Raw genomic sequence first — 19,719 nt, 5'->3', positions numbered from 1 at the left:
GCCACTACTCTCGATGTTGAAAAAACCATGCACGTGCACGCACACCTATAACATGCTATACACGCTACGATTGGACATTTTACGATATTGTATGCATATTCGAAGTCTTCATGCATTCCAAATTGTACAGGAAGCAGCCATGGATCTAATTAACTGTAAAACTGTATAGGAGATCGAATGTTGTTTTATTATGTTACGATATAAATTTCTTACGCACTGAAATAACCATATTTCTTTTGAGTTTAAGTAAGCATTTTAAGTACTTAGAAATCTCCAAATGACTTTGGATGTACATTTTTGCCATAGATCAGGAATTGCTATGTACGCCAAAAACAGTGAACATGTATGATACGCGTGGTGAAATACGTGGTGTGCGGCTTGAGACCAATACAAACCGTCCATATACTCGTAATGGCTAATATGGACAGTGCCAATGCGGTGATCACAAACCTACTATAACTAACTATACACGGATAAATGTGTGTTAAATATGGTGCATTGTTCATACCTATACATGTATCAAAAATTAATAAATAAATAAATATATACAGTAACAATAACATAATTAAATTAATATAACTCGAAGATTCGTGCACTTGGCAAGATGTGTCATTCAAAATCGACAGATAAAATATCGGATGTTCCAGTTTTAGTCTTGAATGTATACGCACATTACACTGGCAAGTTTTACGCAGAGATGTATATTATCAAACATGGACATGATTAGACTGTTGTACTGAACGTTCGTGTACAATCTATAGGATCGTAACACAACTATGAAGACGCTATATGTAAACATCGGAGTGATAACGTTCATGTGATGTAGGATCAAAGTCCTTCAATACGTCTCATTCGTCATCAGCTCAGTAATTATGGTAAACGTGTAAGTCGAGGTATTATGAAGACATAAAGGTATGTTGACATGTTGTTTTCCATTTATATAGTAGTGTACTTCATGTTTGATCTAATCATTAGATGTTATACACAACGTTCTAGGTTTTCTTTTCATAACTTATTTGGAGTGGTAGTTTGAGGCTAAATAATGTGTTGTACAGCATTCCTATCAAAATGTGCTTGTGGTATGTTCAAAACGTATGTTCAAATTTCTTTTCTAGAGTAAGCATTACGAGATCCCGCTTACACTATTAAGTCGAGCGAATCTTAAGCGAGTCAATAAATTGAAGCTGTCACGTAGTCTTATAGTTAAACAGTGCTATATTGCAAATCTATTGAACTTGACCAATATATTAATGATTCAGCAAGAACAATTGTTAATTCAATAATATCTATAACCCTCAAAGAAGGGTTGTTGATTTGATACGACTATACCATCTTTATCATTACAACTATTTCGTCCTCATATAAATTCAGCGTTCGTCTGTTTCAAATCGTTAGTAATACTTAACGTTCACCGCGACAGATAGATAGATAGATTTATATCGGTATCATGGTGCAAACACAATAAACAAACATGTTGTATTCATAAGATAACACTTAAAAATACAAACATGAGAATTAACCATGTCAAGCTACACAGTACAAAGGGTAGCACTAAAAGAGAGCGATCTTTTATTTCCATTGTGGTCCTTTTTACTGGTGGCATGATATAGAGAGACATGAATTGTTGCGTAATAATATAGCTAGTATTTATCATCTTGTAAGTCTTGAGCTTTGGTGTTAAGTATAGTGAGCCGGTATTGGTTTCATCGAAAATCAGATTAAAGGACCAGGGTATTAATTGACCCTTACGAAATGAAGTGTGAAAGTCGTTGCGTGTACTGTTCGCGAATATTTGACAATAAGAAGCAAACAATTGGGGCTTTATGTAAGAGCGTAGACTTTTAATGTATCCATTCAATCCACTTATAATTAAATATAATGTGATACAGGTCCCAGTTGTTTTGTATTTACACAAATATAATTTTATTTAAAATTCTAATAGAATGCAAGGTCTATGAAATGGTCTTCATTTATGTATTCAATTGTATCATTTTCCCCTCAGACATGCTTTCAACAGGGCATCATGATAACATAATGCTATAAATAGTATTTATAAAAAAAAGTAATTAGGTGTTTTTTTGTATCATATCCAATATTTTTCAGAAAGTTGATATTATGCAACGTTTGTTTGCATCACACTGCATGCTCATGCTGTTTGATTTAAAGGGGTATGATTTGAGGAGGTTTGTGTACACTTGAACGTGCTGTTCACAATCTGTTAATAGAAATGCGTGTATTATCCCCATACAATTGGCTTAGATTAAAGCCATGCATCCGGGGTTCTCTTTCTGTTGTTTGTCGAGTTCCGTGCTACAAGAACGGTTAGGTTTTATAGATTATTATAGAGAACCATACCTGTAAACGCTACACGATATGTTTATATTAATATAGTTTCTATTGCCTCTTAAAGTTACTAGTTTATGAAGCTTATGTTGGCACAATATTTCTAAATGCAGTTATATCAAGTGCACAATTCTAACAACATATTACTTATATGATGGTTTATTTATTTTGTTTGCAAGTACGCGACATTGGAATTATCGTCAAATTTGTATAATTAAGAACACAAGACTACTTTTAGTTTGTTAACACAATAATTCATTTTACATAAAAACGACATACTTTGATTTGACCGAGCACACACTCAATAATATGCTGTTCAACTATGTGTTTATTTAAAATTTAGTACACGTCACATTCAAATTGACTACACGCGACTCATTTTAGGCCTCCACTCTCAGAGGAAGCGTACATATTGCCCATAGCCCGTCCGTCATACCGTCCGTCTTGCCGTCCCTCATTTGAGTTTGTCCGTCCGTCGGATTTTTGTGTCGCGCATTACTGCTAAAGGGTTACGCATTATCATATTTTGGTTCATATGTGTTCGAAATAAGGAGAGTTATGCCTTTTTCTTCAAAAAATAGAATTGTAACTTATGCCTCGCGTAACTCAAAATTTGCTCTTGTTAGAGCGATTAAATTATACTAACCAGAATATGAAAATGCACACGTTTATTTGTTGTGTTCTTTTGTTAACGATTTAATACTGTTTTCGAGCTCGAGAAAGTTAAACATGGTTTGTTTAAATGATGCTATTTATGATGAAATATCCAGATAACAACCTTAAAAAAACGAAGAAGCATTTGTTTTAAGTTTTTAGTAATGAGATATCATTATTTCTATTTAATCTGCACATGTTTACAGGGGAATTGTTACACGCCACGTTATTCGAAAAGTTTGCCAAGTTATTTTCTTTTGAAAGCAAATATTAAATTACTAATGAATTGCATCGTAAAATTAATATGATACGATCCGTTTTGTGAAATCTAACCTTAAGAATGAGTGTATCAATAAGTTTTATTCAATGGATATTAGTGTTAAATTCGAGGAGGCCGGCCATTAACAAGAGTACATCTGTCATGTGATTAACTAATCTATACTCAGTCATATATTATATAATATTATCACTTTTATACGCGCTTCACTATTAAAAATACACTATACAATACAATTTCACAGATACATCTCTTAACATTATGGTCTTGAAATTTTCGAAAATAGGTTAAGCTAGTATTGCTTCTTGGTAAATATCAAAGTCGTTCTTGGACCAATATTCATGTTAAAAGCTATTAAAAAACTGATGTAAGAAAAATCATCTCAAAATTACCATATTTAGAGTTCACGCTATTTTACCGTATTTGCGAGCCCCTATCATCTTTGGAATATATGTGATCTGCTCTTATCGGTCACTTTCTTGAGATTCTATGTTCTTATATAAAACTGGGAATCATTCAGCGATGACCACGGCCGCCTTTTCAACTCTCGCGCCAACAAACGTGAATTTGTCGATCAAGTTTCGCGATGTCATGCCAAACCTGTTGCACATTCTGTAGACTCTCTCGAAACCGACCACATCTGTAAGGTTCTTAGTCAGCGTTTTTTCTTTTCTCGTGAAGAAACGATCCTGCAGTTATTATAGTAATTTGTGTTGTTGCCAAAACGTGGTTCCGCTATGCCACCAAACAGTTGATTGTTCTTGTATTGACTTGGATGCAAATACACACGTTATTTTTATATGTTATTTATCATGTTCATTCCAGCTCTTACTGTATCAAAGTTAGTTAACGGTCAGTCTGTTTTGAAATCGTCATTTCAACGCCTTCGCGTTTACTTAGACAAAACACGAATTAGCATAAGACCTTAACTATATCTAAACAAGATCATCAGCGTATGCAAATTCAATTGAATTGTGTAAGTGCTTCAATAGCATTCATAATTTGTAACACTTACATTGGGCATGCACACGCTATCTCCTCTTAATAAAGACACACATAGCATTTATAATATTAAGATGAATGAACCAATTTTGTCTTCATGGACACGTTTTAAATGGGTAAATATAGTAACGAAACAGTTAATGAATGTTTTTAATAACACTGTCACACATTATTCCGATACATTCTGCGAGTATGATTCTTCAAAATGTCTGCGTCTCATTTTGCTATTAAAAGCACTATAAGAAAGGGCATTCTTCAATACTTGTACGTATGCTTACTTCTCTAAAATGTTATCTGGGCAGTATAATAACACTTGGTTTTTGCTATCCTGTTAGGCAATATAGTTACCGCCTACGCAAATGACGGAAGGAGGTGTCGAACATAACATGGAGTGGACTCCATCGTGTACTAGGCGGTATAGGGTAAGTACGAGTGGAGATGTCGAGCATTACTCTGAATGGACAATGAGGCTCATCCGGCGATAATAGGTAAGGAAAGAAAAGGTATTGACAATACACGGTATGGACTCAAAGTCGCATCAGACGAGCAAGGGTACGTGGCATTACTCTTGTCGGCCATTAAAGTCAATGACGTCAAAATCAATCAGACGATCAAGTGTAAAGAACAGTACTTGTATCGGAATAAACAATCCTACATGTATGTACTTCAAATAAATGTTAACTCGTATAATACTACCTCGTGTGCATGTCCAATTAATCTAATTTAAATCTCTTAATAAGAAATACAAATACAATATTAATATAGCTACATATAATCTAGGTGATATGAGGTAACAGTACACGTAGAAAAAAATGTTTCGTTTTCCAATAGCGTTTTCTTTTCACTACTGTTACAGCGCTAAGTGTTCTCCATTTTCTTAGTTGATTTGTAATACCCAAAACAAGAAACTAAATACAACTGCAACGAAACTGCAGTTATTATTTTTCAATATTAAATTGGTAATAAACGGTGTTTAAATCATTTTTTTTAAATCATGTTGAGTATGCATCTTTGATATAAGCTGTGTTGATGTCGAGGGTTAGTTTACCATTATAAGTTTATTAACTCCTCTTGTATGTTTCTAAATCATATACACTATATTTAGATACATAAATTTATATCAATTTAAAACAAGTAGCGATTTCTGCAGATAAGAGAAAGCATTTGATTGGCAGTATAAGTGAATCCCGTGATGATTATTGAATATAATGTTCAATACACGACCAACACTGCAATAATTTATTTAAACTTATTTCAATTCTTTATATATGTCCGCTCAAAACACATTTGTAACAATTTATGTGTGGCACGCACGAGCAATAAGTAATTTTGGAGAGCTTTAATATATTTCTTTACTTATAGACATTAGCTAAAGTAAGGAACAAACACACAGTATGATTCGATATTAACTGTAACATCTATTATAAAATACAATAATTAGTAATATTTGTTTTCGTGTAATGTCATCTGAAAAATAAAAGTATCTTTGCAGTTTAAGTATGAAGATGAATCAAAGGAAACTAGCAACCTAATGAATCTCCTTGGGTATGGATCTGGGCTCAGACAGAGACGCATTAACGCATACAGGAAGATGGATAGCCTGAGGAATGCACGTTTCACTAATGATGTAACGACCATCACTGCAGGAAGTAAAGCAGAGGGTCTAACCTGCTTCTTTGAGAGCGATATGGACACAATGTTCATAATTCCACATGTCGTGTGTCTGGACGTCGGTATTAACGAAGAAACAATTCCTAGTCACATAATTGTGTTTACGATGGGTACGAAAGGCCACAATGCAGGATATTGTAAACTACAACAGGGAAGACTAACAAGTACATACTGTCCTGCTATTTCAAATGCTCTATGTATTGATGGATGTGGTAACGTTCTATTAAGTAGTACACAGTTTGTAGACTTTTTCAGACACAACTCGTATCCGTCTGAAATCCAGCAACATGCACGCGCAGGTCCATCTCTGCCATGGTCGTTTGGCCCTGTGGCACATGATGTCGTTAGAGCCATTCGCGTTCACTGTCCTGGCATATTGCAAAACTGGGCAAAACGATGTCGTTACTGGCCACCACCGGATATTGTTGAAAACGTTATTGTTTTGGGTGCATTTGTAAATCCAATTGGTTTTAAAGGCAGTGAACACTATCATGTAGAGTGGAGGATATGCTTTAATACCGGTGAGACAGAACTTGTGAATAACCTTAATGACACTCAGATCAAGATATATGTGTTGCTAAAAATGATCGTTAAAGATATTTTAAAGCCTCGCAAAAAAGTAATTACATCATACATTTTGAAGAACATCGTATTATGGTTAGCGGAGAACAACCCACAAGAATTGTTTCATTCAGGCAGTATTTTTCATTGGCTAAAAGAAGGACTGATTTCATTACGAACCGCTATATCCAGAAGGCAGTTACCTTACTATATGATACCTGAAAGAAATCTTATGGCAGAAAGGGATCTGGTGAGTGGACAGCAGGATGAGTTGTTGAAGTCTCTGACATGCTTGATTGATGAAGGGCCGAAAATATTAAGGAGGTTGAAGAAAATACGGCAAGCTATCATCGGCCACAAGGAGCCCCTGCTGTGGTACAGTAAGCTTCGAATAGAGTTTGAGATTCTGTACCTGGAGTTAAGCATTAGACAAATGCAATGTAAAGACGAGAACGGCGTGGTAAATACTTCAGATATTATTCTCTTGATCCTGTGTTACGGTATGATGGAGGTACTGAACAAGATAATAGCGCGCATGCACAGTGAAGGGACTTATTTGAATGATAAAACACAGTTAATCGGGATGATCTTAGGCTGACGTTGTGTTTGCCTGGACAGTTATTTAAAAGAGATTATAACTGTGCTTACCTACTCGAGGTAAAACTTAAGTTTAATGTTCATTTACTACATTAACATTTCGTTATACTTCATTTAGTAACATTAAATCAACGAATATCTGCTTAACATCTCGAATGTCGGAGTTTAGATACAAAGTTAAATACGCTGAAATGTGTGTATGTATGCTGAACTTCTGAAGTGTGCCACTTGCAGATTGAACTATATGAGTCGCTTAATTTATTCATGACTCGATGAAACTATTATAATTATATACGTCTATACGTGTTGCTGATACGAATACTTAGAACGGATTAAGTGTTGTTTGAAAGCGCTATTGTAAATGTAATGAGTGACAGTTATATTTGTACAATTCAAATGAATTAGTTAGTGTTCATGAATAACACTCATAACCTATCTTCAATCAAAACGTCAGTTACTATTATACAGATGAATCGATTTTAATTTGACTTTGGAATCAATGTGAACGATTACGGTTAGTCGTATAGTTTGTGAATTGTGTGATTTACTGTTTCTATGAATCAGCGAAACTGTCAATTTGTCGGTCGTCCACAATGTGAAATTTGAAAGTCAATGTCAGTATATATTTTTCAAATTGACTATTCTCAATAGTATTCATTTGCGGACTTTGTTAATTGTATAAATGATTGTTCGTATGATGGTGATTTTTTTCCGTTATAAAGTAATAAATAGCAATATATTTAAACAAAACAAATAAATTAATGCGTATATTTTATTGATCGAAACATAGCATTGCATAATTAGTTTCGAATAATACCTAACATCCGATCTGAATTTGAACCAGAATCTAAACCTATATTATCAAAATTAGATATCTGTATGAAGTTCATAGTTGTTTATTTACCTTTAGATTACTAGGTGTCTACTATGTTTTATAACGTACCGTGGGGCTATGCGTTCAATAATATCTGCCAGCGTTATGTGCATTGGGTGTACAAGAGTTATGCCTTCAAACCAATTGTTTTCAACGGCTACATAGACGCATCAGAGTTGGAGCAAAGGTGTCTTGGGGACGAAACTTGGGGGAAGACACGCCTTTCCGTTCAAACTATTTCCGTTTTTAGGCAAAATCTGTAAACAAACAGAACTTCATCAATTGCCTTGGTACCAGTCTAAAATGTGAGATAAAAACTGCTGATGCCGATTGTACCTGTTTAAAAATGTCTGTCGAATGGGCTTCCAGAAAAAGGGCTTAAAACTGATTGTTGAAGACAAAGAGTTATTGGTGCTTCTGTTCTATCATAAAGAACTAGCGGACAATATCAAAGTCTTGATTGTGACGTTAAACCTGTTTCAACTACATGTTTATTATAACACGATGACGTCAAAAATCGCCAGAGAATGATCTGAGAAGAAATTGTTAATTGGATATAATCAGATAAATCGAGAATGTAATTTACAGACATTATTTAAGTGAATAAGTAATATGAGCTATATTGATATCGTCATTGATTTTGATCAGTTCTACCACGACAGTTTGGCCTTATTGTATCTGAATCAATATTCTTCAGAAACATAGACAATCTATACAAATGTACATATGATCTACGAAAGCTTTGGCGTCATCGTGCTATATCCGATATATGTCTATTTCATTCAAACAATTGAATAAACATTTGATCAATAGTTTTGAATAGCAAGATGAAAATATTTACAATATTTTATAATGACACACGACACATTTTACAGACAAGCTCTCTACTTGTCCACAAAGTCCCCATTATATTAATAATGTTCATAGAGATCCAGAAAAATATACTTCAAACTGCTAGTAAGTCGATGACAAACAAACATAAAAGCTTTTGTTCAAGAAACAATATTCCAATTTAATGTTAATGTTTAATTATTTAAAACCTCGTTATGGCTTGACAGCTTTTATCTTTCCTCCATTTAGCTTGACGTGCATACCTGAGTGGACTCTTTTATTCGTACACGTCTACTTATGTTAAAGGGTTTGTTTACATGTGTTTGTATTTGTGACAAAAACATAAATTATATGTATATGAATTTGTATACTGAACCTTATTGTTTGGATAGTTAAATTTCATTTTTGGAGCAATTAAAAAGAACATAAACCTATTTTTTTATGAGCAAAAGCTATACAGCTACCGCTGCACAATTCAGAAAGTATAAATAAAAAGCGTTTTTTTAAACGTTGTGTTCGTTATATACTTGTTTCCATGTAATCGATGATACGTTTTCCAGATTTGTCTATATATTTTCATACGTCACAGTAATTTGTTATCGTAAAGAAAGATTCACAAATATACACTGACATTTTTAGATAACCTGATTAGCTGTTGTATAAAGAAAACGTACCAAAGCTTCAGCGAACAGTTATGATATATGTGCTATATACAACAGCTTTAAGCGGGTCTGACAAGCAAGCAGAGTACACATTTGAATAGGCGTATTGGAAAACAAACACAACGACGTTACACATTCACGAGAACATATATTTGCTACATGTCTAAGATAGCTTCGTTATTCTCTGTCATGTTGACTAGTAATTCATTATCATGTAAGAAGCACTCACTTATTCGAAACAAACCTGCTACGAAATGCGACATAATTTAAATTGACAATAATAAGTATAGCAATGACGTAATGTTCAGAAACCGTTTAGCTTTAATCCTCTTACAGATACTTCTCTTATTCAACTAAATAAAAAGCAGCAAAATAAAACCTGATCATAATGATGAAAAATGACCAGCACAATAACCAATGGACTGAACGACAACAACACACATCAAAAGTTACCAACATGACAACATCATAATAAGATCGACAAAAACACAAACAAAAACAACAATACAATTAAAACAACAACTAATGCTGCCTCGAGTTTTAATATTTATTATAATGAAAATAATACTGATAGTAATAATACTTCTGAATATTTTGCATACGTTTTAATTTAAAATACATATAACAAACATACACAGTTTCGGTTATGTTATACAAAGTGCACTCGTGCACATTTGCACACAGAGGGTGATCGCTTATTTATTCAGAGTGTGTTATGCATAAAGTGAGTACAGGACTGAAATACATGTCATAACCTATGCGAAGATTGTCTTAGCATAGACTGAAATGCATGTAATCGTGTTTGAAACCTCATACCGTTTTGTCGATAAATGCACAGAAAATTTCTCGCCAGATTTTTGTTTACGCAAAAGCACAATAATAAAATCATATCTGAAACAATATTCTTAAATATAAAGACTTGCTCCATTCAAGCGTAATAATGTATAATGTCTACGCTTTTCACGTTCGATGATACTCATGTTTCAAAAATTTAATTTTTCAATGCACAATCGGCTGAAAAAAAATCTATAGCGGTATTCGCTGTTTTTTATGGTTGTGTTAAATACTAAACTTTTTTTATAAAAATCATTAATCACATGTCAATTTCTATTATGCATTTGATAAAAGGCTGGAGCTTCTATTAACCGTGTTATAATCCGCTTTGTTTTTATTTAATAATAGGATACTGTTCATGGTATTTAGTTAATAGCCTGTTAATAGATGAACCTATTTTAGCAAAATATTCAAAACGTGGACGCATTATTTAGACGTCATTTACTATTCTATAAAGTGTCATCCTAGCAATATGCTAATTTCTGAACAAACAGGTATCGATTTAGTCATGGAAAAGCTGTAAGTTAGTTTCTATTTATTACGCAGTATAATTTTGCAATAACAGAGTGCAGGTTCCAGGTTCGCCGGACGATAATTGGACTCATACTGGTCTCGTTTGGAAGCCTTGAATACGCAATTCGTGCAGCAGGTTTGAGCACTTTTTTATCGTTTTACAAATTTACTATATTTCATTGTTATTTAAGGTTCATGCGTAATGTATATGTATTAATTAATAACCAATTTAAGTAAAGTCACACCAAACGCAGATTCTGCGTCTTAAAAGTATGTGTTTTATAACATTTTATTACTAACACGGGTTGGTTAGCGTAAAACATCTTTACGTTCATCTTCATCTGCCAATTCTTTGTCAATTAAGTGTCGTCTTAGTAACCGCATTTTTATAGCAAACAAACAACTCTATAATAATTTGTGAACAATAAACGTTACTTTGTAAGGGTAGAGCAAATACCAAAGTTAACAACGTTATGAAATTCTAAGTCAACACTGGAAACGGCACCAAATATTACTTTTTTTATAATCATTTTGTTCCTAACACAGGAAAAGTATGGCCTTGAACACTTTCGAGTCAAAAGCTTTCATTTCAAAAGCTAAAACATTTCATACTAACATTCACTACTTTGTACAATCTTTATTCTAAGTACATCAGTCTTTTATCGCTTATTGTTAATTAGTGTAATATAATTATGTTGCAATATTGATTCCTCCTAATTTCAAAAATGCGTTTAATGCTACACGGTTGCAAATTTCAAACGCCTGCTTAACAATTATTTTAATTTCTTAATAATAAAATGTAGCAAATGTGCATACATCTCCTATTTTTAATTGCTGTTTTTGGGTCATTCCACTAAGGTTAGCGTCTGTAATTTCACCAAGACGTTACCTGTTTTTACTGCACGCATCGTAGCAGTAAGATATTAACTAAGGCCGCGTGCATAACTTGTGTTTCATTTATATTTAAATTATCCGAAATGAATGCTCACCTGATTCCATACTTGTTTTTTTTTTATTGGTTTAGCTCATATCGAGCAAGTTAACAAGAGTAAAACTGTCCTGTCACATTAAGTTACAGAAACAAACACTGCCTATGATGTCATTTAAATGGACATACTTAATGATTAATTCAATATTGTGTATGGCTCTTGACAAAACGTAAGATTTTTGTCTGCTTCCTGATCATGGTTTCCGTAGAACAATATATAAATTACATAGAGTACATCTATTCTTTTCAAGTTTACTTAAATGCAGTGTTGTGCGTTGAAACGAAGATGTTATTGACTAAATATATAGAGGATATTTGTTCATGTCAGTGTAAGATCGTATTACACGAGTGATTATTTTTCTATGATCACGAGTGAAATAACAAACGATCTTACACTGACATGAACAAATTTTCTGTTTCTTTTATGCTCCTTTTTCAAGAAATTAATTTACAGCTGTGTCCCTTTCGCTGAAAAAATACCCTTAATCCCGTGGCGTGCCTCAATATATTTCAATACACAAAATGACGTCATTATCCCAGCGAAATTCTGTAGTTAAACTCTATAACAATGTAAATACATGGTGAAAAAGCATAAAATAAAAAGACAATTTGTTGGATTCGGTGGTATATCGATTTTAATTCACTCTTAATCATAGAATATCTTGTTATGATAATCTTTAAATAGAAAAAGTAGTTCCAAAAATGTGTTTTCACCTATGAAAATAACAATTTGTTTATTTTCACTGCTGTTATTTCACTGCAGAAATGTCATATTGTAGCATTAGTAATACAAGAATATACATTATTAAACAACATACTTATGTTCAATGTTTGGCATTCAGCTTCTTAAAAAACGGGAAGTTCTGGAGAAGTTGTTTGAATGTCGAATAATTAAATGGATGGAGTTTACCAAATAACTTATGAAACATACAATTAAGATGAATAATGTACATGAACTTAAAACTGTTTAACACTTTTTAATAGTTTTTGGAAAAGATAAAATTGTAATGATAGTACAATTATAAATTATTAAATATTATGTTTACATTACTAGTTTGGCGAATAATACATATATATTAGCAAATACATCGCTATTTTGGTATAACAATACTTGAAAATGTGACATTTTTGTTACGACATTATATTATATTTTATTTTAATATCATCAATTGATGTCTTGTTTTGATGGCATTGATTATTTTGTGAATATGATATTGTCATTAAATGCAAGTAACTAATAAAGTGCCTCATTTACAATTTTTTGTGAAAAATATATTATCAAGAACTTTATCGTTGCACTTTATCAACGAGATAATGTGATTGTAATCATCCTTTTAACCGCTTAGGTTAGGCTGTTGCCATATTTCTTAAACTATGCGCATTGACCATTCCATCTATTTCGCCAACATTTTCCTCATTACACTTTAGCCCATAGAAAAGACTTGAAAGAAATGAAATCATTCGATCGTTTTAAGGAATGATTGTTTCATAAAGTTGTCATACAAGCGCAGGTGTCAATGCCAATCGGAAAAATAAAAATAGGGTTTCATGCAATAATTGTTCGAAACCCCCTTACTCGTAGACACATATAGTCTTACACAATTATTTCTGGTAGACGTAACTATATCCAGAATAAACTCTAGCTATACTGTGGCGTTTTAATAATCGCTATAAACAAATTGCTTATAACGAACAGTTCATTCTAAATTCCTCTTTATTATAAATCTAATCTGTAATGTATGTGTCATTTATAAACTAGTTAACTTCAGAAAATGTTATCAGTATAGCTTTCCGTTGATGCGGATGAAACTCATTCACGATTGTGTTTATAATCAGTGCGGCAATTTCTGAAAGAGGCATAGCTAATTGGTTAGTGTTTACTTTAATATCTTTGTGTAAGTGGTATATATTTATTGAATACAAATGGTGAAACTTATGCCTTTATCTTTATTATATATTTCCGTAACTAAAGACTCTAATATCTGTATTATCACATTTTAGTATTTGATTTTGATTCAAGCGTTTTGTTTTTGCATACATGTGTTTATTTTCGGTGTTTGTTTAGGATAAATTATTGGCTAAATATGAGTTTCGGCTCGCCCTAAAACCGGTCTAGGCCCTCAATCATTTTCATTGACCGTTCAAGACGATTTTACAGTTTTGATCATTTCATGTTTACAGTTAGTGTTTTTAATGAATCAATGTATACGATCAATTATTTATTAAGTGTGCGAGCTTCAAAGTTTGCTATTATATTCAATCAAGTGTGCTATGTGATGATTTATAATTAATTATGTGCAATCGTGTCTGTTCTTTCACACAAACAGGAAATACATAACATGTGCCAGCAAATAGTCAATTTATTGATACAATTTTTAGTACCTTTACGGTATTTGGTAAAATACTTCTAGGACAATTGTGCGCATTCATTATTGTTCATTATGCATGTATACAATTTCCACATTAAACATATTGATTGTATACATATTTATTTACAAATGTGCATTAAAATCATACTTCACAGAACACAAGCACTGTCAACTAAATAACTTCCCTTGTTCTTATTGGACCGAATATCTGCTGGCGTCGATATCAGTAAATTACTTTAGTGGCTTTTTTAAAGTTACTAGTCGGGATTATCGGCTGAAATGGTAATCACAGGCGTGTTAAATACATTAAAATGCAAATTGGTATATACACTTCGCCAGGCAGTGCGGAAAGTTTCTACGAAATGACGTCCTCCGAGTTCAAATCGCTGAATTATCTTCGGGAATATTAATGTTCGCATTGAGTTGTGATCGTCTGCGAACATCTTTCGCACAAAGTCGTCACATGTTCAGATAATCTTTCCTATCTTAAAAATTGTTCCATAACGTAATACCTTTCCTGATACAATCGTTCTTAGTGCGACAATCTTATCTTTGTACAGTAAATATTTGATACAAGCGACGTCAGATTACGTTATTGTTACCGGGCGGTTGCTTCTTTCGTTATTTACACAGTTATGACGACATTCTCCAAAGAGCTTGAACCGCTATAAAACAACAGTCTTTATGGCGGCAGCAGCTTTATCATATTTCTTTAAAACAAGAGAACGCTAATCTAGTATATTACACGTGAGTGCTGACAAAGATTATTATAAAGTAAAGCTTATTTTACTTGATTAGCCATGTGCCAACTGCACTGACCCATGTTGAGTAAATGTTACTATTTTAAGCCGCACAATGCATCCACATCGCACTATTCAAATCGCTCTCCCCAAAACAATAGTAAAACGGTAATAAAATATTCACGCAGGACTTTTGTTCGTTTGATCAAAAAAAGCTATACAATTTGATAAAATGTAAAGTTTTAAAGCCATCGGGTTTTTTTATGGATTAAATGTTAAAGGAATAGGCGATTCATTCTATTTTGTAAACACTACATATTTCAAATAAATCTTTGCTAAATAATACAACATACGACAAAGGAACTGTCAAAACTGTTTAGTGTTTACATATTGTAAGGTTTTATTGTGGTTTATTTTCAGAAAGCATGACAAAGAATGGCGATTATAGGCCATTGAACTATTAAAAATCCGTTATTTGCTTGTAAAAGCCTTCACAAATATTACAGACGTCAGTTAAAATTTACCAAGACAAAAATACTACATGTATTGAAACATATCGAGTTCAATAGGTTAATGACTTATTGACTTATTTATATGACGTTTACATTTGTATCATATCGTTTTTATGTTGAATCTTAACAATTGCTGCAACATATGATGAGTTGCTTTCCAGTTAAATGACTTACCATCAAAATCTGACTGATGTAAACTCCTACTTACTGTACTGATATAAATGTATGTATAACCTCGAAATATTAGATGTATTTGTTTTAAAATTTCTAGGCCTGGTCACGCGGTGAATAAAAAAGCATTCCCTTAATTGTATCAAACTATAGTCAGGTGGACGTTGAATCTTGAGAAATAAAGGTTGTCGGCGAGTCAAAATCGTCATACGGCTGTGTACTTGTCTACATCGTTTTCTAATTAACCCATTTATGCCTAGTGGATTCTCCCATCCTTCCGAATTGGATCTTTTTTTTTCCAAAATTAGGGATGTCTAGAATATTTATTTCTATATTTAGACTATTTCTTACAGAAATTCCTTTAAGAAAACAGCGCAGACCCAGATAAGACGCCGCATTACGCTGTTTTTTCGAGAAGCTATGCATAAATGGGTTAATGTTATCGGGTATTGCGAATGCAAAACCGAACAAAGGTCAAATGTTTATTTTGGGTATTGGACAATCAGCATGTATCGAGCTAAAAATAACGTTGATTACTCGGCTGGTTATTTGGAATATTAACCAAAGAAAATGACCAACTAAAGTCGAAAAACTAGCTGATGATTGGGTATACCACTCGTAGCAGTGGAGAAAACGTGGACGCGTCTTATGTTTATTAAGTATTATGATTTTTTCACGAATATCAAGTAGACATAAAAACATATTAATAATATTAAATTTTAGCAAATAACAGACACAACTATACGGAGCATCAATACGAGTTTGAATGCCCAAGCTGGATATCGGTTATTCAACCTTTTGCGTATATAAAGCCTATACGGATTTCGGTATGGGTATATATACTAGGGCGAATATCGAAGAAAACCATAGGGGACATTGAATGCCTGGCTGATTGGTAATATATGATATTCGAAGTTTCTCAAATATCGAGCCAAAGTTGAGTTCCAAATGTGTATGAGGTATCTGATCTTAAATGAATGCTAACACTGTGATTAATACTCAGTTGGGTATTGGGTATTCAAGCTTACGCGAATATCGAGCAAACGATGATTACTATGCTGGATATTGAGTATATGACCGTAAGCAATTATTATGAGATCGACGTTAATTAAACAGCTGGGTATTAGACGTTGGCTCGATATTCACATACGTTTAATACCATATTACGTGAAATATTGCACTTGATGTAAATAAGTTTACAATTTTACCATTTTATGCTAAGTACTGGATACATTTAGTGTGATACTTGCGTTAAGGGACTGTTTAAAACGGATAAACAAGACGCCATAAAATATAAGAATAATGAAGTGCATTTAAGTAATACAAAAACATTTTCGTCTGAATCTACCTATCAGCGGTTTCTACAGAGACTATAATTGATTAACGAATGCAGATATATCTATGGATGTTTGCATTAAATTATTATGTATAATGTTCTTAATCATATCAAATAATCACGTTTTACCACAATATACTGTGTTTAATAACGCAATGCGGGAACCTTAAACATTGTGATCTTCTTGAATCAAACTAGACTATAATCGCAGTTTCAAATGTGGCACTTGGCAAGCCTGCGACCCAGACGGACACATCTGGCGGGTCAATTGCATCGCTTTCCGTGGATGGCGACACAACCACGTGTTCAATGACAGCATCCGGCAGATCAGTATGGGAGTCGGATCTGAACAATTCTTACCTCAAAGAGGAAGTGTCGATACATGGTATGCATTTTTCTGTTATAATTTCCGAATGATATAAGTATGAATATCAAGTCGTATGATTAAAAACCCGTTACCATTGTCTGTTGTTTATGTAACTTTTGTAACTATCGATCCTTTCTGCATATATCTGTACTTATAAGTTCCTGAACCTATATATCACAATGGGTGACATCTGTTGCAAATGCTGGCCCAGACTTGGAATTTAGGTAAGCTAAAACATTTTACATAACTCGATGTAGTTCGAAGCAACACATATGAATACCGGTATCGTTGCAATAAGTAGTAACATAACGATATGTAGATGCTTTATGTTGACGTTTGTATTCTATTTATAATGTTTAAGACGTGTACTTACCGACTATTATACAGACTATTATGACGATCAAAATACAAACTGGTATAAACATTATATTTAACTTTTAAAATGGTGTTTATTCAAAATAGTTCGGGGCGGAAAACGCACATTCATGCAATATTCTAATATAACACTTTCATAATTCAAATAAAGTAATTGATCCCTAGAAAAACAAACAAAAAGATGTTCGAAATATGTTCTTTACGTCGCGTCACAAAGTTAAATCCTAACGACAAACATACACCAATAATTTACGTAATGCCGCGAAACTGTGCCATTATCAGATTTACAAGCATAATACCTTTGAATATGCGTGACTGATATTTATGCTTGTTTGAACATTATATTATTTAAATACATGCGTTTAGGATTTCTCTATTTGTTTTGTGTCTATAGTAGGAACATACAGATTTGCTAAATAACAATGCATAACTTTTCGATGATTTAAGGTAAACTTTGCCGAGGCAGTCTCGGTGTCTAAGATAAATATACACGAGTATACGAGTGACCAAGTGAAAGATATAGATGCTGAGTGCTCTGGGGGCCGCTGGATAAAACTATGGGGCAGAACATCAGCAACCGCTTTGATGAGTAACGGAATATTTTCTCCAAAACTGGTAAGATCGTCACTCTTACTATTTCGGTTTTTGTGTGCGTTAAACTGTTGGGTATATTAGTACATGTGAATTGCGTACGTGGGTGGGAAGCAGTTTTTTGTGTGAGTGTGTTCTGATAAATATGTTTACGTGTGTGTATAGATGGTTCAACGGTATCCAATGCAAAAGTTGTTTTTATGTATTTCAGACGAATTCCTGCTTTACTAAAAAAATCCTTCTTGTAGCGACTCTCTGGATGAATATAGACGCAGTTCGTGTACATGGAAGCGCAGGTAATTAACTTAATTGTATTAATATATTCATAAGCACATATGGTTATGTTTTCTCTTGTTGCAGTTGTATATTTTGAGAACAGATGTGACGGGTTCAGAAATGTGTTATATAGGCGGAATTTTCATTTTTATGTTGTGTTATGTCAGTTCCATGCATCATTAGATCTATAAAACAATCATATGGTTGGTATGCCTCCGCTTCAGTTTTTGATTTAGGGATATAAAAATTGGTGATAGATGCAAATAGTTATGTACGATCCAACAGACTCATATCCCCTGAATTAATTAATCAATTATTCTCATCCATGATTGAACCGTAATAACAAATCCAATATTTAAATAAATGACGATTTACATTTTAAAATATGTATGTTAATTGCATTTTGATTGAAACTGTGGTGGTATTGATTTAAGAACGAAACACATCAAATATTTTGTTCACTTTAGCATATTACAGCTCATCGTGATCCACAGTGTAAGACATTCATACATGCGTTAACAAAATGAGTAATTAAAATAATAATTCACTATGCGTGAGAGTTTTGTGTGTTCATATGAACAATCGATGAAGTATATACCCACATATTAACAAAAATGAGTGGAAATAGGAAAAAAAAACAAAGAACATACATTTCTTTATACACTGAACATGTTTACAGAAATCAGCGATTACAGGCAAAAACAAAGTACATTAATTTCATATTAAACGGTACATACATGACCTGAATACACGTTGTGTTATGGAAAAATACGATTATCTTTTTTCTTAAAGCATGTTATACAGTAACTTTCTAACTTCCTATGTGTCCTTGTATTATAATTATTAAAATATTACAATAATTATGCATACTTGGTCTTATTGCGAAGTGTGTTGATATGCATTTGGATCTTTCTTCTAAATTAAATAGGCATTTATGTATACAGTGAATTTCGTCTTCTAACTCGTTAAGATTACATAACTAAACATTCTGTAATTTCCAATGTTGTTATAATGTCTGCGAGTTTCAATTTTCAGCGTATATGACGAAATACATATTTTAGAAATGATGTTTCTATCTAAATACAAATATGTAACAAATACAGGTTTAAGTTCTTTATAAAGTAGTAATGAAGTTGATGAATCAACATTAACTTTCTATTCAGATGCAAGCCGAT

The 19,719-nt window shown here is 33.0% G+C and overlaps 1 protein-coding gene across 2 annotated transcripts in view; it reads left to right on the top strand.

Moving 5' to 3' along the window:
* The first annotated feature begins 742 nt into the window (after window positions 1-742).
* The window catches only part of LOC127866977 (uncharacterized), a 344,898-nt gene continuing 325,921 nt past the window's right edge, over window positions 743-19,719 (top strand). Inside the window, exons 1-3 of one of the 2 annotated variants that reach the window (XM_052407871.1) lie at window positions 753-912; window positions 4,612-4,698; window positions 5,769-7,801. In XM_052407871.1, the coding sequence (XP_052263831.1) occupies window positions 4,636-4,698; window positions 5,769-7,106 (1,401 nt within the window). In that variant the 5' untranslated portion in view covers window positions 753-912; window positions 4,612-4,635 and the 3' untranslated portion in view covers window positions 7,107-7,801. Of the gene's footprint in view, window positions 913-4,611; window positions 4,699-5,768; window positions 7,802-19,719 lie in introns of those variants that run through there. The other variant, XM_052407869.1, reaches the window with a different exon arrangement.

This window comes from Dreissena polymorpha, chromosome 2 (genome assembly GCF_020536995.1).
Source record: "Dreissena polymorpha isolate Duluth1 chromosome 2, UMN_Dpol_1.0, whole genome shotgun sequence".
NCBI classification, from domain to species: domain Eukaryota; kingdom Metazoa; phylum Mollusca; class Bivalvia; order Myida; family Dreissenidae; genus Dreissena; species Dreissena polymorpha.
Note: the sequence above shows the minus strand (reverse complement) of the source record. Positions and strands in the feature narration are given on the sequence as shown.